This window comes from Ursus americanus, chromosome 3, assembly GCF_024610735.1.
Source record: "Ursus americanus isolate L20-20 chromosome 3, mUrsAme1.1.p, whole genome shotgun sequence".
Classification (NCBI taxonomy): domain Eukaryota; kingdom Metazoa; phylum Chordata; class Mammalia; order Carnivora; family Ursidae; genus Ursus; species Ursus americanus.
The window spans coordinates 31,990,294-32,014,777 of NC_142129.1; the positions used below are offsets into that span (position 1 = coordinate 31,990,294).

The 24,484-nt window shown below is 38.3% G+C and overlaps 2 protein-coding genes and 1 long non-coding RNA gene across 4 annotated transcripts in view; 2 read left to right on the forward strand and 1 right to left on the reverse strand.

Annotated features, from left to right (window-relative positions):
• The window catches only part of ASZ1 (ankyrin repeat, SAM and basic leucine zipper domain containing 1), a 49,093-nt gene extending 47,769 nt beyond the window's left edge, over positions 1 to 1,324 (forward strand). The window contains exon 13 of one of the 2 annotated variants that reach the window (XM_045793638.2): positions 937 to 1,324. In XM_045793638.2, coding sequence (XP_045649594.1) covers positions 937 to 1,089 — 153 coding nt within the window. In that variant the 3' untranslated portion in view covers positions 1,090 to 1,324. The remainder of the gene's footprint in view (positions 1 to 936) is intronic. The other variant, XM_045793640.2, reaches the window with a different exon arrangement.
• The window catches only part of LOC148110360 (uncharacterized), a 104,288-nt gene that overhangs the window by 60,467 nt on the left and 19,337 nt on the right, over positions 1 to 24,484 (reverse strand). The gene's annotated exons all lie outside the window — the stretch shown is intronic.
• Positions 23,588 to 24,484, forward strand: part of WNT2 (Wnt family member 2) — a 46,077-nt gene continuing 45,180 nt past the window's right edge. The window contains exon 1 of the mRNA XM_045792781.2: positions 23,588 to 24,415. Coding sequence (XP_045648737.2) covers positions 24,333 to 24,415 — 83 coding nt within the window. The 5' untranslated portion in view covers positions 23,588 to 24,332. The remainder of the gene's footprint in view (positions 24,416 to 24,484) is intronic.

Consider the following 24,484-nt stretch of genomic DNA (forward strand, 5'->3'; position numbering starts at 1 on the left):
TACTGAATGAAGCCATTTGGAAGTTAGGCCAAGAATACAGTATTAATGAGATTGGCATTGAAGTCTGTTTTCTGCTGTAAATTTAAAATTAATTTTGCAGGCCTTTTAAATTAAATATTTACACTGTAGATTTTAGATGTAGTTATTCTTGCTAATGTTGAAAATATTTATGTCACCACTCCAGCCCAGGATGTTTCTAGTATATATCACTCTATAAATGTGCCTGATTCTTTTTATCTTTTGAAGATCTTTTGGCTTCTGCTCATTCTCCCTCTTCTGCCCCTCCCCCATCAACTGTCTCTCTCCCCTTTCTCTCTCTTTCATACACATATCAGAACCCACACACACAGTTGGGGGGGGCCTTCTTTAGCAACGGAGTTCTATATGTGAGTATTTAGAAACTGACTGAGCCATGTACTTTCATTGCTGAGAAGTCCTAAAAGAACCACTCAAGTTTTTGTTAGTATTTGTTCCTACCGTTATATTTAAATAAAGGATTAAACTTCTAGCAGTAGCCTCAAATCTTCTAGTTTTTGTTAAATTTCATGTATTGTAGGTATACTATGAGGATGGTTCACTTTTTTGTAAGAAATCATTTGATGTTTATAGAAGGAAAAATAACAATTGTCATTGGTTGTAGGTAAAAGCAGAAACATTCAAGGAACTTTATTTCCTGATACAAAAAACATGATTTTAAAATGTAATAAACTATGAAAGCATTTATTCTTAATGTGAAACTAATTTACCATGATAGGATCCTATGGAAAAAAAGACTGTCTTTTAAGACATATTTGTTCACTTTAAATCTTCCATGGGAATCTTACATTGGCTGCCTCTACATCAACTGAATTAACATGGATATTATATTTTAAAAATCAAAGGTATTTTCAGTGTACTGTACATTAACTGTTTTCATTTTCTCATACTAAATATTAGTTGCAAAATGAGCGAGAAAACGATCCAACTCACATACCATTAATGGAAGAAGTATCTACATGGAATAGTAGAATTTTGAAGAGAACGGCTATTACAGTATGCGGATTTGGGTTCCTTCTTTTTGTTTGCAAGCTAACCTTCCAGAGAAAATAACCCTAATATTGGTTTTGAATATTGTATGTATAATTCAAATTACCTACAAATGTTGCTTTTAACTATTTGTGGTACAGTGTAACTACATTATTTGCTGATACTCCATAGGAGAAATTATGATAGCATAGAGCAGAAGTTTCTTTAGAAAGTGGTTTGTCAGTTTGAGCTAAAAGCATAATTTGTTATATTTTTATGTTAATTTTGATCAAGCAGTAAATTATAAGTGATTCTTAAGTTTGATTCTATGATTCTAAATCACATTCAAAATAAAAGTTTTATCTAATATTCTTTGACATATAAAAACAGTGTGTTCCTGACTCTTAACTATAGAGAACAAACTGGTGGCTACCAGAGGGGATGTGTGTGGGAGATAAGGGAAATAGGTGATGGGGCTTACAGAGGGCACTTATCATGATGAAAAGAATAAAATAATTTTTAAAAAAGAACCGTTCTTTTGTCACAGTGAATCTTAAGAAGTTGCAAAGTGTTCGTAAGTCCATACCATTCTTTTAGTCCTTATTTTTCCCTTCCATTATTATAAGGAATTTTTAATTTAATTTTTTGGTTATATAACATTAGGAAATTAATAATTTTGCAACTATTTCAGAGAATTCAAAGGATAAAGATAAAATGTAAAATTTTTGAATGATGGATTAAAACCTAGGGAAAATATTTAAAATGTAAGTTTAAAAAGAAAATTTAGACAATAGTATAGAAAGCACAGAGTACCTTAAAATTTTTTATGTAATGTACCTATGGGAGCTATGACATGTACTATGTGTAACATTCTTAAAGATGTTATGAAAGTGAGTGGCATATGGCAAATAATTCCTCATATCAATCTAAAGAAGTAATACATGATTTTGATTTTTTTTCTAAATAAAAATCATGATTTCAGATTTTAAAAGTGAAGGTAAAAAAGGCAGGCCCAATTTCACAGGAATATAATAGTTAAATCTTGCTTGACTTACTGCTGTGCTTAGAATAGATGCAGTTGATCTACAACTGTTGAAAGGTAAACCTCAAGCAAAAGGAAAAAAATTGTAGAAAACGAGAATAGCATAAGAATCTATAATTAGTGGTAACTTCTGCTCTTGGTTATACCAAAGCAGCAAGACTTGCATCATTCCTTTTCTGAGAATATACTCAACCATATATCTCTGGAAGGAACTGGTGTCTGACATTCTATCCTAAGTGCCATAGCAAGACTTTTTTTTTTTTCTGATATCCTTCAATTTAAAAGGGCTCAAGACTTTAAACTAGAATAGGATAGGAGAAGAGGTCCTTATAACACAGATCGTGTTTCACTCCTAGCACACTTAGGGCAAACAGAGGGTGTTCAATAAATGTTAGTTTCCTTACATACACACACACACACACCTACTACCTGATTATTTAACAGTAGTCTTTCACCTCAGTTCATCTTAAAGATGATCATATTTCATCTATTAGGTGAATAGGTCACTGTTTTTTTCCTCTAATCAAACCAAACTGTATGCCTCTCTCAAATACTAGGATGAACTATGAAAATGCAAATTGATAAAATATTTGCTTTCCAAAGAGATGACTGAATTCCTTAAAATAGTGATCTGCCCCAGTGTACTTCAAGCATAATCAGCTATTCAAGGAAAATAAATACTATAAAGTCCATTTTATCTGCATATTCTGAGTATATTTTTACTTCCTTGACAAATACAGTATAATTTTCAGATTACAGATTGAAAATAAATAGGGCAGCATTTGTTGTCATTAAATTGTGTCTTCAAAGGTGCCTGGCTGGTTCAGTCGGTTAAGCATCTAACTTCAGCTCAGGTCGTGATCCCAGGGTCCTCGGATTGAGTGAGTCCCACACCGCATCACATCAGGCTCCCTGCTCAGCAGGGAGTCTGCTTCTCCTTCTGCCCCGCCCCCTGCTCGTGATTTCTCTCTCTCAAACAAAATCTTGCAAAAAAAAATTGTTTCTTCATGCATAAAGTATCAACAGAATAAATAAGATTTTCCTCATCATTTAAAAATTGGTAATTTTATCTACAGTGTAAGTCTCTTCCTACTCTGTTTGACTTGATTACAGTGCTTTACCATAAGAGGGGTGTATCTTCTGGAATATTCATTCTTTTATAAGATCGTACAAATCATTTTTCTTCTCTTCTTAAAACAAGTTTCACAGTGACCCCTCTAAAACCGCACAGAAATGTAACCTAAGTGTTAATTCTATGCAGTTGAAAGTAGAAAAACTTTATTTTTTTAATTAACTGGCATTTAATTTTTAATTAGTTGGGATCAAAAACGTTCCTACGTCTTAGAATCAACTTTGGAACCCAAATAATCCATTTGTAGCACCTCTTTCAAAGAAAGATAAGTATGCATACTGGCCAGTCTCCTTAAGTGGGGTGCTTAGTGCCGCCTGGCAACTCTATTCAATTTTCCCAATACATTTTTCCCCAGTACAAGTTATCCAGCTTTTTCACTGGATGACTATTTTATGATTCTTTGTACTCAAACTTCTAAGACCTCCTCCTCATCTCACTCTTAGATGATGGCCTTGCTTCTTCCTTCCCTTGGGAATAGAATCAGTTAAAGAAGTACTTCCACATTGGGTTTCCTTTAGTTAAGAAGTCAGCAGACATTCTTGTAAAGGGCCAGATAGTAAATATTTTAGGCTTTATAGGCCATATGGTCTATGTCACAACTCGTTAACAGCTATTGTAATGCAGAAGCACCTGTAGACAATACATAAATGAACAGATGTGAGTGTGGTATGATCAAAATTTTTTTATAAAAACAGGTGGTTGCCCAGATTTAGCCCCCCAACCTGCAGTTCACCAACCTAGTCAAAGGTCACAGAGTTACAACTAGGAGTTATTTTAATTTTTATGCAGTCTGATAGCCTCTGCCTTCTGATTGTTTAATCCACTCATATTCACTGTTACTATTGGTATATTATTGGTGTATTGGACAGAAATAGCCATCATTTTACTTTTGTTTTCTGTATGACTTACGTAGAAAAACCTCTTTAATGATTTTTTTACCATATTTTTGAGTTACTTTCTTCATGGTTGCTCTAGGGTTTACCATATGTACATCTTAACTTATAAGAATCTCTTGAGACTATAACTAAATTCCAGGGCCCTTTTTAACTGTGTCCTTTTCTGATCATTCTAATACACTGCCACCTTTGGTATTACACCCAACCCTCAGGTTCCACTAATTACTGGTTGATTGATCTGCTGTTTACGGCATGCCCTGAGGCATGAATTGCCCAGCAGTCGCACGGAATTAAATTTGGACGGGGGCGGGGGGGGGGGGTAGTTTTTGAAGTCAGATTTTGAGGTTTGTCCTGACCAGGGGAGGGCCCTTCTTAGCGGTCTCTTTTCCTGGTTCTCTCCGGTAAACTAGCCGGCCTACAGTTTAGCTTGTTGCTCCTAATTAAAAAGAGCTATTGTCTTTGAGGATGACCTTAGGCTTGATTTTCTCCACATTCTCTTTCAAATAAAGTTTCTTTGGGGAGAAGTTTCAAGCTCTTCTCAAGGACTGATTCTCCCCCTGACATCTCTGAGCCACTTTCTGAGTGCTGGGTAGGGCGGTAGCCTCTGGTCTTCTGGGTTGATTCACAACTCTGCCCTGTAAGTGAGCTGGCATGAGAGAGGAGATCACGGCCCCAGTATTCAGGCCTGCAATTTCCAGGATACAGTTGTCATCCTGTGGGGCTCGGTGGAAGGAGAAAGCCCTCAACTCTATCAGCTACACACCAGAATTTAGCCACTTAAGCTCAGAGTTCAGGGGACGTAAGAAAAGTTGGTGACTTGTCCTTCAGATGAGATATGGTAACCTTTATTTGGCAGCCGAGAGGAGAGGTAGTAGCCCATCTTCTTGGCCACATTCTCCCAGAACAGAACTAATGCCAAGCTCAGCTGATGTGGGGCTGCAAGGGGCAGGTGGTAAGGGAGAGAATGGATCATGATTTAATATTCTTACCGAGTTTTAGTAGATTTCCTTGAGTAAACGTTTCTTCATTGGTTCTGAGCCCTTAGGACTCTTTCCAGAGACTTTAAATAAAGGTGGTATTTTTATAGCTTTCTCTAGCTTTGCTTGTTTCTCTGGGGAGTAATACCATGCTGCTCCTCACACTTCCATCCTGGCAGTGAAATTCCTTAACCAATATTTCTAGGGTATCTGCTATGTACTTAGTATAGTGTTTGGCCCAGAAGAGTGTACAAGATTTTTTTGAAGCCAGAAACGTTAGCTAAATACTTTTCACGTAAGCTTTACCTAGTTCTAGGTTAATATCCTAGGATGCTGAAAATTCTCGGAGCACCTGAAGCCTGTTGGAAACAGAAGGGAAGACCCACCTAGGTTGGACTAGGACACATTAGGGCTTAGATAAATGATGGGTAAAGCAAGGCTACACTCTCAGTGTTGAAAGCTTTCCTGTGGGAGGTATTTCAGCTAATACCTAACTTAAATTAACTGTATTTAGTAAACATAGAAATCAGGATATTTAAAAGTCTGAAAGGGTATCACTCAGAAATTAGGCCAGTTACAATTTCAAGCACCAGAAGCAAAATTGAGTTTTGGTTTCTTTTTTTTTTTTTTTTTTAAGATTTTATTTATTTATTTGACAGAGAGAGAGACAGCCAGCGAGAGAGGGAACACAAGCAGGGGGAGTGGGAGAGGAAGAAGCAGGCTCATAGCGGAGGAGCCTGATGTGGGGCTCGATCCCATAACGCCGGGATCACGCCCTGAGCCGAAGGCAGACGCTTAACCGCTGTGCCACCCAGGCACCCCGAGTTTTGGTTTCTTTTATGGGATGATTTTATAGTGAAACACTTTTTGATCTTAACACTATGTGAAAGTTAATCTTTAAGAACACAGATAATCATGATGACTTCTGTTTTGCACTCCCAAGTCACTCTGTCACTGCTTAATAAATAATCATTTGTAGCTCTGTGGGGGTGGAAATAGGGTGGGGATTTTCTTTCTGGCACATCCACTAGTGAGTAATACATTTATTTCAAGTGCCAATAAAAATGTTATACTGGACTTATGTGACACATTTGTTAGTTATTAGAGAAACCAATTCTAAATCATTTGAGCAATGCTCTATTTTGTTTCTGTAAGTTCAGACTATCTTATCAATATTCTAAACAAAATGAACAAATTTTTAATACTTCATTACAGTATTTTATTTGCCGTTAAATAAAATAAGGACATTTTCAGGAGCGGCACCATCTCTAGACTTCTCTCAATAAGATAATATTATCACCTTTTTCTTTTCAACTAATCTTTCATAATTGTTTCCATGAATTTTCTTCCTGGAATCTTGTGAACACTTTAATCTCCTTTATTTTTTTTTTTCCTTTTGAAATCCATGTCACTGTTACATGCTACCTCTTCCCTCTCACCCCCTAACCTGTCCCTCACCTCTCCGATAACCGTGAGATAGAACAGAAAGTAGCCTAGGCTCCGGCACTGTTGTTGTTAGTATGTACATTCTCTGGGCCTTGATTTCCTCATCTGTAAAATAGATTATTTCTAAGACTGACTCAGAATAATGCCATCTTCAGAAATAGATCCAATTTGGAATTCTGAAAATAGAATAAAACCTTAGGGGCTTTACGAGAATCAATGTATGCTAAGTAAATTGAACCCCTTGTGAGAGGTTTTGCTTTTGATCTCAACATTCAGAGATCTAACGTGTGAGAATTGATTTTAATATTTGGTCGCTGCCATTTTATAATTTGGCAAAATTACTAGTAATGACACTTCAACTCGTTAAATGATTAACGAGTGCATTAAATTATTACTGAGTAGGTAAGACATTATACCCATACATTATATATTTTATATGAGATTGGAAAACCTAAATATTATTAAGAGAGGCAATAGGATTACTGTTACTTTAAGGATGTAAATGTTAAAACTTTGTGAGACCTCATCATAAAGGGTGGGGTCGAGTGTTTTGTTTGTTTCTTTATTGAAATTTCTACCCTTGAGAATGTGGTGAAAAACTGCCTTACCTTGTGGGGTTAGGGCTCAACCTCAGCTATGCCCTCCTACAAAACACAGTTTAAAAGGAAAATCGGCAAAATCCCCAATGTGTGAAATCTTTTAGAAGAGATTTAGACCGAATGTAAAGTAAATTTCTACTACTCGTGGATTCAAGGCTCATTAGTGTTAAGCCAGTTTTGGGATTGCAGATGTACACTTTTTACTGCCTCCAGTGTAAGGAATTAAAGTGAGACCCCTAGAATCTTCAGTAGTAATACCGTAACTACCCAGTCACGGGTAATATAATTAATTTTCATATTAATGGCAGTATCATAATATACTCATGGTTAGCTGTGGCCAACCAAGACTGGACTTAAAATGGGGAAATGAAAAATTAAAGTTATTATGCAAAGTCCCTAAATCAGTTTCTAGATAAAATAGGAATAGCATCACAGCATGAAAGAAAAAACTGCAAATTTTGTTCTTCGTAAGGTTTTGTGTCCTGAAGCGGTTTCTGTGATGTGGCTCCTAGATCTCCCTTGAGGAGGAAAGGACTTACTACCCCAGCTGCTGTGAGTGCAGGGAGCAGACAGGCCTCTTTGAGAGTTTTCTCCACTAGAGCAAGCTGCCTTCCCCAAAGCGACAGCTTCGCCAAGCTATCTCCAGGGATGGCTAATCAACCTAGGGGTTTAAAGGTCCCATCTTCAGGCGGCCTCATCCCAGCTCAGGATAACTCTAAAGGACCATCCTGCTTCAGAGCTTCTGGCGGGCCTGGCTGAGGCCTTCACTGAGACTGTGTCACAGCCCCTCTCCCCCTCTGCCCACTCCTGCTTCCTTCCTCCCCTTGCACAGGTGTTGCTCTCCAGAGCGCTCCCTAAGAAATGTCCAGTGTGCTAATCTCCACCTCAGTATCTGCTTCCCAAGGACCCCAGCTGTCACCCTCAGTGCCTTGCATAAGTCATGAAATACATGATTATTATTAATAATTATTTTCTCTGAAACTTAGTTTCCTAATTTGAAAAATAAAGATTATCCTGAGCTAGGGTTGTTAGGAGTGTTAAATGCAGTGACATAGAAGGGGTTGTAGAGTTTTATAATTAATGCAGATCTGTGGCCAGGCAGACCTGAATTTCACTTTCAGCTCTGCCCCTTACTAGCTGTGCAGCTTTTAGAAAGCTAGCTAAGCCCTGCAAGTCTCTGCTTCTTCATCTATGACATGAACATAACAATAATAATTATACTTAAAAATTATCTTTAATTGGGCATTTACTGTATGCCAGTCATTTAGCTAATTAAAAAAAAAACCTTTTTTAAAATAAACCTATTGAATTAAACCTATAGGGTTGTTACAAGGATTAGTGAACTAAGGCTTATAAAGGGTTTTCTACAATGTCTAGTATATGCCATAAATTAAATACATGGTAGCCAGCATAATTTCTATTGTTATTACTCATCTAAAGCATTTATTACAGTGCCTTACATACACAAAAATGATACTCTACATGAGAAAAAAGGTCAGATTTTTCTAATTTCTAGGACCATATTTTTGTTTGAGAGAACTATTTTCTGTCATGTAGTGATACATAACTAAAAATGCTTAAATTGTCTAAACTGACACAGATGTTTTCACAATGCACAAGATAACAGCTAATAGGTCTTACAGATGATAAATTGTCTGATAAGACTCCCTTCATTTCCCCTTTCCCTTTTTAACAGATTGTACCATACTCAAATACAGAGAGGGGCAAGCAGCCACAAGTCAGAGTAGAAACCATTTGTCTATAAAGCCAAGCTTATTAAACCCTCTTGTGATAGTGGAGAGAGCTGGAGTTTGCATTCTTACTGTTCCATAGATGAAGACTGGATGGTGTAAGGAGGTGTGTCAATCAGTTGTGGTCAGACTGTCAGCTTGATACCTACCCTAATACACTTTTACCTTCCCTAGTCACAGAGGACCTCATCTCCCTGAAACATTTTACACACCACAGGGGGTGACAGTTTATCCACTGGAAAGGTACACATTATCTCAGGTTTTTATTAATTAAATTCACCTAACTTGAAAAATATTTACTCATGTCATGTCTGCTTGAAAACTAACACTAAAGAAATGGGAAAATCCAAGTTAACTGAATTGCTAAATAATCTGAAGGGATATCATTTTCAGCACAGATATGGGGCTGCTACCAAATACCTAGAAGCCATAAAAGGGAGCCACACACTAAGAAGAGCCCTCCTTGTACATATCCCCAAGCAGCTGCACCAGCTCTGGATAGTCTGACTCTTCAATGTGAGAAAAATAAGCTCCTCTTTGATTAAACCACTGTGGTTGGGTTTTCTGTTAATGGTGCCAAAAGTATTCCCAACTAATACAGGGTTGTACTTTTGTTGCCTCATTCTGCAATCTGCTGCTTCCCTCAACATTGTTTCCAGTGCATCCATGTTAAAAAGCAAAGATGTAATTACTTCCTTTGAACTGCTGTGTAATATTTCATCATATATCCATCCCACATATTACCAACCTGTCCCACCACTGATACAATTTTGAGTTATTTTGGATTTATTCTCAACAGTATTAGTGTACAAGCTTGTGCATGTGTCCTTCTATACATGTGACAAAGTTTCTTTAGCTATATTTAGCAGTGGAATAGCTAGTTATAGGGCACAAATATTTTCAACATCATTAACTATTGATGTTGCCAGGTATTTCTGTTTGCCCCTCCAGAGCTTCTCTCTCCCTGGGAAGCTGAATCTATGAACCACATCCAAGGACTTGGATGGGTTTATCCAATGGAGAACCCCAGAAGAATATCTGAGGTAGAGCAAAGTTCATCTTTTTATGCACCAGGCTCTCCTCCCTGCAAGACTGCTATCTGTGACCCTCAACTGAAGGGGACTGCACCTCTACAAGATTCACTCCTTCTGGGTTCCAGGAATCTTCACCTCCCATTTCTTCCAGTCTGAGGGTGGTAACAGCTCCTCTGCCTATACCTTCATAAATAATCTCTTTGTAAATCAAACCTCCTTGAATTATCCCACCATGTTTCCAGGTGAGAGCCTTACTGTGTCAATCCTATACTGCTCTTCAATTTACAGACCTATATTAATTTACAGACCTATCAGCAGTGTATGAGTGTCCATTACCTACCCCACAGCCACACCAACACTTAATATTAACTGACTTACATTTCTTCCTATATGATGGATTCAATAAAGCTTATTGTTTGTTTTATCTTGTATTTTTCTGATTACTAGTGATGGACTTAAACAACATTTACAGAATATTCTATCCAAATGCAGCAGAATACACAATCTTCTTCAGTGCACATGGAACGTTCTCCAGGATAGATCATATGTTAGTTCACAAAACAAGTCTTCATAAATTTAAGAAGACTAAAATCATATCAAGCATTTTTTCCAACCACAAATGGTATAAAAGAAGTCAACTACTATAAGAAAACCAGAAAATCCATAAATACATGGATATTAAACATTATCCTACTGAAAAAATGATAGGTCAAAGAAGACATCAAAAGAGAAATCAGAAAATAGAAAATAATCTTGAGACAGATAACAATGGAAATAGAACATAATAAAACTTACAGGATGCAGGAAAAGCAGATGAAGAGAAGTTCATAGTGATAATGCCTACATTAAGAAACAAGAAATTTTATACCTCAAGGAACTAGAAAAAGAAGAACAAAGCCCAAAGTTAGTAAAAGGAAGGAAATTACAAAGATCAGGAAATAAATGAAATAGAGACTAAAAAGACAGTAGAAAAGATCAATTAAACTAAGAGCTGGTTCTTTGAAAAGATAAACAAAATTGACCAACCCTTTAGACTCACCAAGAAAAAAAGAGAGTACTCAAAATTAGAAATGAAAGAGGAGATGTTATAACTGATACCACAGAGATACAAAGAATCATGAGAGTCCCATGAATAATTATGCACCAAAAAATTGGAAAACCTAGAAGAAATTGATGAATTCCTAGAAACACACAACATACTGAGACTGAATCATGAAGAAAGAGAAAATCTGATTAGACCTATTACTAGGTAGGAGATTGAATCAGTTTTCAAAAACTTCCCAACAAACAAAAGTCAGGACCATATGGCTTCACCAGGGAAGTCTACCAAACATTTAAAGATTAATTAATACCAATCCTACTCAAACTCTTCCAAAAAACAGAATAGAAGAGAACACTTGTAAACTTATGAGGCCAATAGTACCCTGATACCAAAACTGGACAAGGTCACTACAAGAAAAGAAATTACAGGCCAATATCTGTGATGAACAAAAGTGTAAAAATCCTCAACAAGATAGTAGCTAACTGAATATAATAATACACTAAAAGGATCTTATACAATGATCAATTGGGATTCGTTCCAGGATGCAAGGATGTTTCAACATGCACAAATCAATGTGATACACCACATTAACAAAATGAAGGATAAAAAAAAAAGCATATAATCATCTCAACAGAGAAAAAGCATTTGAAAAAATTCAACATCGATTCCTGATAAAAATTTTCAACAAAGTGGATACAGAGGGAATGTACCTCAATACAATAAAGACCATATATAACAAGCCCAAGCTAACACTGTACTCAACAGTGAAAAAAATAAAAGGTTTTCTTCTAAGACCAGGAAAAGACAAAGATGCCCACTTTTGCCATTTTTATTCTGGAAGTCCTAGCTAGAGCAATTAGGCAAGGGGTAAAAAAGTCATCCAAATCAGAAAGAAAGAAGTATAACTGTCTCTTTTTGCAGATGACTTGATGTTATACATAGAATACCCTACAGACGCCACCCAAAAACTGTTAGAATAAATTTAGTAAAATTACAGGATACAAAATCAATAGATAAAAGTCAGTAACATTTCTATACACTAGTAATGAACTACCAGGAAGAGGACTCTGAAAACAATCACATTTACAATCTCAACAAAATGAATAAAATACCTAGGAATAAATTTAACCAAGGAACTTAAAGATATGTACACCAAAAACTAAGAAAATGATGAAGGAAATTGAAGAAGGCATAGTAAATGGAAAGTTATTTCATGCTCATGGATTAGAAGAATTTACACTGTTAAAATGTCCATACAAACTAAAGCAATCTATAGATTCAGTGCAATCCCTATCAAAATTCTAATAGCATTTTCACAGAAATAGAACAATCCTACAATTTGTATGGAACTACAAAGACCCTAAATAGCCAAAACAATCCTGAGAAAGAACAAAGCTGGAGGCATCACATTTACTGATTTTAAACTATATTACAAAGCTACAGTAACCAAAACAATGATTTTGGCATAAAAATAAGCACATAGACCAATGGAACAAAATATAGGGGCCAGAAATAAACCCACACATATTTGGTCAATTAATTTACAACAAAGGAGCCAGGGACATACAAAGGGGAAAGGTTGGTCTCTTTAATAAATTGTATTGGAAAAACTGGACAGCCACGAACAAAAGAATGAAATTGAACCACTATCTTGCATTTTTCACAAAAATCAACTCAAAATGGATTAAAGACATGAATGTAATACCTGAAACCATAAAACTAGAAGAAAACATAGGTGATAAACTCTTGGACAACAGTCTTGATGATTTTCTGGATTTGACAACAAAAGCAAAAATAAGTAAGTGGGACTACATCAAACTAAAAAGATTTGTACAGCAAAGGAAAATGTCAACAAAGTGAAAAGACAACTTACAGAATGAGAGAAAATATTTGCACGTGACTTATAACAGATTAATACCTAAAATATATAAAGAACTTATGCACCTCAATAGGAAAAAAAATCCAATAAATGAGAAAAGTATATCTTAATAGACATTATTCCATAGAAGACATACAGATGGCCAACAGGTACAGGAAAAGGTGTTCAACATCACTCATTAATCAGGTAAATGCAAATCAAAACCACAGTGAGATATTACCTTACATTATAATAACATCAAAAAATGACAAGAAATAAGTGTTGACGAGGATGTAAAGAAAAGGGACCCTTGCACACGATTCGTGGGAACATAAACTGATACAGCCACTATGGAAAACAGTATGGATGTTCCTCAAAAAAATTAGAATGACCATATGATCCAGGAATTTCACTTCTGGATGATTATCTGAAGGAAATTAAATCACTATCTCAAAAAGATATCTGCACTTCTGTGTTCATTGCAGCATTATTCACAATACCCAAGACGTGGAAACAACCTACGTGTCCATTAAGAGATAAATAAAATGTGTGTGTGTGTGTGTGTGTGTGTATGTGTGTGTATGTGTGCATGCACGCAGGTGTGTATCATGGAATATTATTCTGCCATTAAAAATAAAGAAATCTAGTCTTTAGCAACAACATGGATGGACCTTGAGATCCTTATGCTAAGTAAAGTAAGTTAAAGAAAATACTGTATCTTTATGTATATGTGGAATCTAAACATTTTTTTTAAATGACTCACGTACAGCAAACAGACTGGTGGTTGCCAATGATGGGATGAAGAGCAGGTAAAATGGATAAGGGCAGTCAAAAGGTACAAACTTCTAGTTATAAGATAAATAAGTCCTAGGGATGTAGCATATAGCATGAAAACTATAGTGAACCATATTGTATTGTATATTTGAAAGTTGTTATACTGTAAAACTTAAATGTTCTCATCACAAGGAAAAAATCATTTTAACTACGTGTGATAATGGACATTACCTAAATTTATTGTAATCATTTCACAATATATACATATATCAAATCATTAAGTTGTACACTTAAAATTAGTTGTATGTTAATGCTATCTCAATTTTTTAAAGCAGGAATTTAGATGGACTATTAGTTATAAAAAAGAATGAAATCCTGCCATTTGAAACAACTTGGATGGACCAAGAGGGTATAATGCTAAGTGAAATAAGTCAGAGAAAGACAAATACCATATTATTTCACTCATCCATGGAATTTAAGAAACAACAAAGAAAAAAGAACAACAACAACCACAACCACAATAACAAAAACCCAGACAAATATAGAGAACAAACTGGTGGTTGCCAGAAGGGAGGTGGGTTGGGGATGGGTGAAGGGAATTAAGAGTACACATCATGATGAGCACTGAGTAATGTGTAGAATTGTTGAATCTTTATATTGAACACCTGGAACTAATAAAACACTATGTTAATTATACTTGAATTTATTTTAAAAAATAGACAACATTTTTTAAAAAGCAGTAATTTGGGGGGCAGGCAGTTTGTTGTGTAGCAATAGATAACTGGAAAAGTTATTCATTGTATTATTTCTTTATTGGTTAACCTAGAGATTACAATATTTACTCTTAATTTAGAATATAAAACACAGTTTCATAATCATGCATTTTTATTCAGTTCAAGTATTTTCTAATATCCTCTGAGACTTCTTTGACCCATAGATTATTTAGATGTATGTTGCTTAGTTTCCAAAAGTTTGGAGATTTTCTTGACTTCTTTCCCTCACTGATTTTCCATTTCATTCCATTTCAATCAGGGAACATATTTTGTATAATTTCACTTCTTTTAATTTGTTAAAAAAATGTTTATTACCCAGCATATCATCTATTTTAGTGAATGTCTAATGTTCACTAGAAAAGAATGTGTATTCTGCTGTTTTAGAGTGACATTCTATAAATAAGTAAATTCATTTGGTTGACGGTGTTGTTGAGTTCTATCTCTTGCTAACTTTCTGCCTGCTCATTCTGCTAACTACTGAGAGTAGAATGTTGATATCAACTATGATTGTTAATATGTTTGCTTCTTCTTTCAGTTTAGTCAATTTTTGCTTCATATGTTTTGCAAGCCTATTATTCAGTGCATACACATTTAGTACTGAATTTCTTCTTGGTAAATTGGCCCTTTTATTATTGTGTCATGTCCCTCATTATCCCAGGTAAATGTTTTTGCTCAGAATACCTACTTTGATATTGACATATCTACTTCATCTTTCTTTTAATTAGTGTTTGCATTATATATCTTCTCTCCTTTTTATCTACCTGTATTATTAAATTTAAAGTGAGTTTCTTTTAGACAGCATATAGTTGGGTCTTTTCATTTATTCAATATTTATTTTTAACTTTTTGTGTTGGGACCATATATATTTTATATAATTATTGATATGTCTTGATTTGTGGCTACCATTTAATTATTTGTCTCCTGGGTTTGTGTTTCATTGCTCTGCTCCCCGTTCTTACCTTCTTTTGGATTATTTGAACATTTTAATTTTATATGTTCTTTGCTATATCTCTGTATAGTCATTGTTATCGGGATTATATTATATATGTGTAACTTTTTACAGTTGATTCTAAAATAAACATTTTACAACTTCAGGTGGGATGTAGAAAGTTATCACCATATAAGTGCCTTTACCCTCCCCACTTGATACCGTAGTTTCTTATGTATTATATCTACACACAATGAAAACACTATCAGACTGTTCCCTTTTTTGCCTTCAACCATCAAACGTATTTTAAATAGCTGGAGAGTAGAAGGTTATAATATTTAGCCAGGTGTTTACCATTTCTCTTGCCTCTTTCATTCCAGGTTTTTCAAGTTCCCTTCTTATATCATTTCCCTTTTGTCTTAGGAAATTCTCTTAGCATTTATTTTAAACAGGTCTTCATCTGAGAGTATTTATTTCACTTTAATTAATGAAGGATATATGCATTGTATATAGAATTCTGGGCCGAGGGTTCTTTTCATTCATAGCTTTAAAAAATATTGTTGAGGGCACCTGGGTGGCTCAGTCAGTTAAGCGTCAGACTCTTGATTTTGCCTTAGGTCATGATCTCAGGGTCCTGAGATCCAGCCAGGAGTTGGGCTTCCTGCTCAGCTTGGATTCTCTCTCTCCCTCTGCCCCTCCCCAAGCCTTGCTCATGCCTGCACACTCACCCTCTCTCTCCTAAATAAATAAAAATACTGTTTAATTTCCTTCTTCTTTCATAATTTCGGATGAGAAATCTATAGTCATTTAAATCATCATTTTCCTTTGTTCTTCACAGGTAATGCATCATCTGTTTCTGTCAGCTTATAAAATTTTATCTTTGCCCTTAGCTTCCAGCAGTTTTATTCTGATGTGTCTTGGCACAGATCTCTTTGAGTTTATCCTATTTGGGGTTTGCTAAGCTTTTAGAATCTCTATGTTTATACCTTCAACAAAATTTAGGAAGTTTTTAGCCACTATTTTTGCAAATATTTTTTTGTTGCAATGGGGTATTTCTCATCTCCTTCTGGGATTCTGTGATATATTAAAACCCTGTAGAATTGTTCCACAGATCCCTGAGGCTTTGTTCATTTCATTTCAATCTCTGTTTTTAGGGCTGGATAATTTCTACTGATCTGTCTTCATGTTCACTCACACTTTCATCTCTATTTTGCTCTTGGTCTTGGCTAGTGAGATAGATACTTCATTACATCACTGTGAAAGACAGTGTGTACATGTTTAGTTTTAAAACTTCTGTATTACTCTTTCTGTTTTCTGTTTCTTTGCTGGTATTTTCTATTATCCATTTGTTTCAAAAGTCATTCATCCTGGGGCACCTGGGTAGATCAGTTGGTTAAGTGTCTGCCTTCAGCTCAGGTCATGATTTCAGGGTCCTGCTTTCAAGCCCCATGTCCAGGCTTCCTGCTCAGTGGGGAATCTGCCTATGCCCCTCTCTCTGCTCATGCTCGCTCTCTCTCTCTTTCAAATAAATAAATAAATTTTTTAAAAGTATTCATCCTTACTTCTTGGTGCATTTTCATAATAACTGCTTTAAAATTCTTTGATAACTTCAATACCTGTGTTATCTAGGAATTAGTGTCTGTAGCTTTTCTTTTCCTATATGATTTGGAATTTTTTTTTTTTTTGGTTCTTCTTATGCCAAGTAATTTTTATTGTATCCTGGATATTTTGAATAGATCATTAGATCTAGATTAAGTCCTATGGAGATTGCTGATAGTCTTGTTTTAGCATACAATCAACCCAGTTGGGTTCAGGCTGAAAATTCTGACCAGCTTTCTGTGGCTTCACGTTCTGATGTTATTTCAATTTTCAAAGCCTTTGCAATACTATTCATGCCTGCCTCACATGTATAAGACACAGTGATTTGTCTGGGACCTGGGAGTTAGTCTATCTCATAGTTCTGCTCTCAAAGTCTTTGATATGATATTTAGAGTCAAATCCACATGTGTACAGCTCGGGAATAGGCACAAGTGTTCACATACAGTGTTATGGGGTCTCTTTTCCAAGTTCCTCATTCTCTCTGACTTCCCAGATATTTTCTGGTTCTCAAGGACCCCCCTTCTTGGTCCTCTGGCCAGAAACCGTGGCTTTAGTGATCCCACTCTGCCATTTACTTTCTTGACTATATCCATTTCTGGAGCCACACAACAGAAGAGAAAGGAAAAGAGGGGGGAAAGGCAATGGAATTTTGTCCTTCTTTCTTGAGACCACAACTCCCCTCTTTTGGAGAGGAATTTTCTCATCTGTCACAGTTTTATGCACATGTGAGCTCTCACTCTTGCTGCTGTCACTACTGTCAACACCAACATAAGACTTTTCAGGAGCCCCAGGTGTAAGAAATATGGGGTGGGAGGATAGTGCTGAGGGGATTTCTCCCACTCTCTCTGGTATATTAGGAGTCCCTTTCATGCTTCTTGAATCAAAACCAGAGGGCTTCTCTGGAAACTTCTCTCTTCGGTCCCCCTATTCATACAAGGTACCCACTTCAAGGGTTTGTCTACCTTGGGTCCAGGCTGCAGGATACCAGAGGAGGTACAAAATAAGAAACTCGTCCTAACTTATTAGTACTTAAAATTTTGGTTTTCTTTAATCCACCCACTACTATTTCCCTTTCATAGTCTTCAAATAGCTTCTCTATGCATTCTTTCCAAGTTGTATCTCTGCATTCAGTGGGAGAGACAAGGTATTACATACTCCATCTAACCTGGAATCAGAGTACCCTCCTGTTTTTTGTGCTAGTGATGTCATACATTTTCCTTCTACATGTTTTAAACCTCTCAAGATATTATAATCACTTAATAACTGTTTTAACATTAATATCATTTTATATCTTCCCACAAATTCACCCTTCCCAGTGTTCATTCTTTCCTGCAATTCCATAACACTATCTGGCATAATTTTCCTTCAGCCTAAAGAACTATCTTAATATTTACTTTCTTAGCTTTTGTTTGAAAGCATCTTTGGTTTGTCTTCATTTTTGAAGGATCTTTATAATGGTTACAAAATTCCTGTTTAGTAGTCCTACCCACCACCCTTCTTTTTTTGTTTTTTAAAGATGTCATTCTACTGTCTTCTGATTTCAACGGTTTCCATTGAAAAGCCAGCCCTAGCTTATAGTATCTCCCACAAAGCTACTGTGCCTGTCTTTTCATGCAGCTTTAATATTTTCTCCTTGTCTTTGTCACCAATTTAAGTGTGATGTGCCTAAGAATCGTTTTCCCTGTATTTGTTCTGCTTCAGGTTTGTAGATTTCTTGAACATGTGGATTTCTTTCTTTCATCATTTTGGGAAATTCTCAGAAATATTTCTTTAGTCCCATTCTCTCTCCTCTAGACATTTTCACTTGATCTCTTATTTTCCTTTCTATATTTTTAAATCCTTTTAATTCTGTGCATTACCTGGATACTTTTTATTGGCCTCTCTTCTTATTAGTCCACTGTTCTGATTCTAGATAGTTCCTCAAACCATCTATCTAATTCTTAATTTCAGTCACAGCTGGCCTTCCTCCTCCCTCAGTTCTATGATTCTTATTAAATCTTCTGAGTTCTAGTTTTCTGTTAAAATTATCTGTTATTTTTTGAACTTTTAAAAGTCATTTTGGTAACTCAAATCAAAATGCTAAATTACTTCTGGCTCTCTTTTCTGTTGATTTGCTTGCTGGGTTTTGTTGTTGTTGTTGTTTAATTTTTAGGTTTGATGCTGGATATAATGGATGAAAGTTTATAGAGACCCTGAATGATATTATGTTATTTCAGGGAGAGTTAAGTTTTCTTATGGCTCACTTTGATCCTGTCAGGAGTTGGTTTTAGACTTTATTAGGGTTGCTTTGTTTCAGTTTTGCCCATACTCATGGAGTGTAGTCCTTATTCCCAAGGTAAGGGGAAGAAGAAACAAAGAACAGCTCCTCTTTCAATTTTGAAGGATATTTTTCACTTATTATAGACTTCTGTGGGGACCACTTTTTTTCTTTAAGCATTTTTAAAAAGTTGCTTTGTTGTCTCCTGACTTTCATTATTGCTAATGAAAAGTTAGCTGTAATTCATATTCTTGTTCACCTGTATTTAATGTATCTCTTCCCTTTGGCTGCTTTAGAGATTTTTCTCATCTTTGGTTTTAAACAGTTTGATATGCTTTGTATTTATTCTGCTTAGGGTTTTCTGACCCTCTTGGGTCTATAAATAAATGTGTTCTAGCATATTGGACAAATACGGTGCTGTGTTTTTTCATATACATCTATGTAGTCTCACATTTTCTCTCTCCTTTGTTTTTGGAATTCCATTTGCACGTATATTAGACGACATGGCACTTAACCACAGATATCTGAGGTTACATTTCTTTAATTTTCAGTATCTTTTCTCTCTGGTCTTCAGATTAGATCATTTCTATCTTTAAGTTTATCATCCTTTTCTCCTTCCAACCCCATTCCATTGTTATACTCAGTCACTGAATTTTTCATTTCAGACATTATACTTTTTGATCCTAGATTTCCATTTGTTTCTTACAGCTTTCATTTCTCTACTGAGATTCTTCATCTATTTGTTCATTGTGATCATATTTTTCCCACCAGTTCCTACATCTGGGCCATCTCAGAGTCAGTTTCTTTTGACTGCTTTTTCTTGAGTCTGAGTCACATTTTTCTGGTTTTTCACTTGCCTATTAATTTTTGTTATTGTATGTTCAACACTAAATTATACAATATGGTCTTCCGTAAGAGGGTGCTGGATTATGTTGTCTTCCTCTAATGAGGGTTGGTTTTATTCTTGTAAATTTCCCTTGGCCTGTTTGGTTTGTTTTTATTCTTTGAGTATGTGATATGGAGAGACAAAATTTTGAATTTTTGACCTAAAACATGCTTTTTACACTAAAGTGTGCCCCTTAAAGGGATGGCCTTTCTAACATCTAAAGTGAATGCTTGAAGTGCTTCATGAAGTTTCTCCACCCCCGCCGAGATGGAATTCTGTCTCTCACCACTGCATAATATGCAGCAGGCAATCCCTACTAGGCCCGGCAGAGTCTTTTCATGTCCATATTCATCTCAGCTCTTGGCCAAGGAATCATGGTGAATCCCCATGTAGACTTTTAGGGCCCCCTTTTTCACAGCTACCTACTTTCAAAAATGCTGCCCTGCCAATTTCAGCTGCTTCGATAGCCCAAGACTCCAAGTTCTCCATAAACGAGACTACTCTGTATGGATTCCACTTTCTTGCACCCCCCCCCAAAAGGTGCCTTTCAGCAGAAAAACCAGGACAATTATGGGATAGTCATGGAGCATCCCTCATGTATTTTCCTTCTCTCAAAGATCACAGCTGTGTGCTACCTATTACCCAATGCCTGAAAAGATTTGTTGCATGTAGTTTTAGAGGTTTTTCTCCAGTAGGAGAAAAAGTCAGGTACCTATTACTCTCTCATGGTTAGAAGTAAGTCTTTGGTGCACATTTAAATGCACACTGAGATTTAAATCACTGATACTTTTAACAATTCCTAAGAGGAATTTTTGACAAAGAATAGGTGAGAGTGCACTTAATAAAAATTTTGGAGTGACTAAAGAGGGAAAGGGGCAATGTTTATAAGGGCATTAAAAACAAACTTAAAATTTCAAAATTAACCTATGTTATGTATGTGACAGTCTTAGTTGGTTAGACTTAGCAAGTAAAAAAATTGTAAGGATATATATTCTATGTTGTTATTTGATACATAACCTATATTGTAATGTATATGATACTCATAGATTTAGAAAATAAAAAGATACATTTTTTTCTTTCCTATTTTGGCCCATCCTGTTAATACAAAATGTTCTCACTTAAGGTCACTGAATCTAAGTTGGAGATACTAGACCTTTGAATCATTGGTTAGTGAGTAGCTAAATTAGGAGTCACTGCCTTAGGAAGAAGCCAGTTCAGACTGAAACACAAATGACTACTTGGTTGAAGAAGTAACTCTCCATTTTTAAAGGGTGGAGATGGTTTGGTAGTAAATTAGTTCCCTCTCTGCCCTGGGAGATTAGACAAACAATGGATCTAACTAAGAAAATAGACTGACTCATTTGGCTATGATGCTATACCGAAGTTATAAGCAAACTAACATTAATCTCCAGAAAGGGAATCGGGTTCTGTGTACTGTAAATGAGTTTTACAGTCAATTCTGAGATTTCTCACTGAACCAAAAAAAAAATCAGACATCTATAGATCTAATGGCACTCTGAACCCTGCCTTTCCTTACCTCATCATCTGCTATAGCATAGCTGACGTCATATGCAATTTACTTCATTATTTATTAACTCTTCTTTAGGGTGGTAGTTTTTATTGCAACAGAAGTAAGGATTGTAATAACTTCCTTTTCCCCAAACTTTCTTGAGCATTTCCCAACTTCTAGTAGTGAACACACTTTCTTCAAAGTGAAGGGTCCATCTGAAGAACAGGTACAGATGAGGAAGGAGGAAAGTCAGACTTTTTTCGCAAGAAGAGGAGTTGTACAGGGCTCATAATGGGTCATAAGTGAATAGGGGTGGAGAGTAAGGGAAACGTAATCACAGATCTGGAAGAGACAAGTCATCTGGTCCAGACTGCCTCTAGACAGGTCAGGAAGGGGTGTTTGGGTGGACCTATTTTCACATCTGGATTTAGCTTCTCTTGAACTTTTCAGCTTTTTGCCTTTTACCAAGGCTGATTTCTTCTCTGCAAGTCATGTGGTACTTCTGCCCCAGGATGAAGTCCTTTGGAGTGGATTTAATTAGCTTTGGGGATGGTCCGTTCTTTTTCCAGAAGGTCTGTTTCAGGTTTAGGTCATTCCATTGGCCTCACCAACAACTGAAGGGCAGATGTCCTGGCCACTCAATAATTCCCTGGGCAGAGAGGAAGAGCCTCTAAGCTGATGGTCACAGTCCTTGTATTTCTAACTGCCCTTAGCTGGGAGGACAGGAGGTGCTGAGGTGGGTGGAATTTGGAGTTGAGGAGTTTTTTAGGTAGTTTCAGGTCTCAAACTCCATAAGAGAAGCATACAGCTGCCTACCTTTCCCAACATACACATACACACCCCTACATTATTTGCTGGTAGAAGTGAAATTTTGGCAACTTAGGGTTCCTCTGGGGCCACTCGTTTCTTCCACATGTCCCAAGTGTCTGGATTTACTGCAAGAGACTGGACAAAATAGAGTGGAAGTAAACTGTAGCTTACTCTTCTCCTTCATCCAGGAAAGAGGTTTATGAGCATAAGCAAAGAGGTAAATGAGATTATTTCTTGCTGTTCGGGGACTATCACACCGCTCACCAGGCCTCACACGCCAACCAGCGTGTGCACACACTGTGAGCAGAAACGCAACCCCCACCCACTCCTGCCCCGGGCCCTCCTCACCCCTCCCTCACGACCGGCACAGACCGACCAGAACTTCCCTTGGGTCGCGGCCCAGCGATATGGAGCGGCCCTGGCGCGGAGCCCTGCTCTTCCCGAGTCGTGGGTGGCGCGGTGCTTGTTTCCCTCCCCTCCCTTTCCGGACCCAAACAGGGATGTATCTGGGTCAGCCTGGGAGGGGCTGGACCTGCCAGGGATCGGCGGGGGGGATGGGGGTGGCGATGACAGCATCTTTCAGGTTTTTGGCGTTTCTGAGCTTGGCCCCGTCCAGCCTCTCACCGCGCTCGCGCCCAGCAAGGGCTGATGCTGCGGCTAGTCCAGGCCCTGGGAGTGGGTGGGGGGAGAGCCTGGCCTTTCTATCTGGACAGCCACCCCTCCTCACACTGCGAACAATGCGGCGCCCACCCCCACCCTCAACACGAACACACATTCCCCATTCCCCAAGGCACGCTCCCCTGGCGGGCGGCGGGTCCCTCCACCCCAGGAAAAGAGCAATGGAACAGTTCACGGCCGCCACGAGTTCCTGGTCTTCCTTCCTTTCCGGTGATAAACGGCGGGGCTACAAGCCAGTTGCTGCTTAAGATGCTCCACCCGTGAGCCTGAGCCTCTCTTGGCTCTATGCGGGGGCCCAGATCCAGGACCCAGGGTCCCCGCAAGGCGCAAAGGCGTGACCCGTGTTGGAGCACAGACCCCCGCAGCTCCGCACTGCCTGGGTTCCTCCCTATGTGATCTTTTGCGCTCCACAGCGCCGGGGAGGAGCTGAGTGTGCGTAAAGACCGCATCTTCCCCAGACACTTTGGCTGAGGGTGCCTGGGTGAGGTCCGGAGGGTCATGGACTCCCGGCTCCCCACCCTGCGAGCTCTGTATATAAGCCCAGCTCCGAGGAATCAAGGCCACAGGTCTTCATTTCCCTGAGGCCTGGCCCCTCCCTCCCCAACCTTGCCCGGCTTCGCCTCGGCAGCCCCAAATCTCCACTCGCTCTTCCTCTTGGCGTTGGGAGAGAAGCGGAGCAATGAGTTGAAAATCATCTCTGGATTCTTGCATCCTGTACACAGTAATCTCTTCATCCTCTCCTTCATTTTCCCACACTGCACGCTCGGAGACTTCTGTTTGCCGGAGGGTAGCCTCGTCTTTCTGCCACACCGGTCCTGTGGCAGGAGCCCCACTGATGCTCTCTGATCAGACGCTTCCCGAAAGGTGCCTACCTCCGCGGGTGCTCGAGGCCACGTGGCGGTGTTCCTCCGTCCCCGCCTCACCTCATCTCCATACATCTCTTGCCATCATTTCATCCACTCTTGCATAAAACCTGCGCCCCCCGCCCCACCCGGCGCCGCACCCCCTCCCTCGGCTGCTCCCCGCAGGCGAGGAGCTGAACGGACAGGGGCGCGCAGGAGGCGCGCAGAGCTCTCGGGCTGCCCGCGCTCGCTGCGCCTGGGGAATTGGGCTGTGGGCGAGGCGGCCAAGGCTGGCCTTTATCGCTCGGCCCGCTGGTGGTTTGAAACTTTATCAGCGAGTCTCGCCACTCGCCGCAGACGCGAGCGGGGGGCGGGGGCGCGGCGAGGCGCCGGCCGCCGTGACGAGGCGCTCCCGGCGCTGAGCGCTTCTGCTCGGGGCACGCATGGCGCCCGCACACGGAGTCTGACCTGATGCGGACGCAAGGGGGTTAATATGAACGCCCCTCTCGGTGGAATCTGGCTCTGGCTCCCTCTGCTCTTGACCTGGCTCACCCCTGAGGTCAGCTCTTCATGGTGGTAAGTCCACGCGCACGGGTGCAGGGGGGTTTTGGAGATGGGAGTGGGGAACGCACTAGCCACATAGAC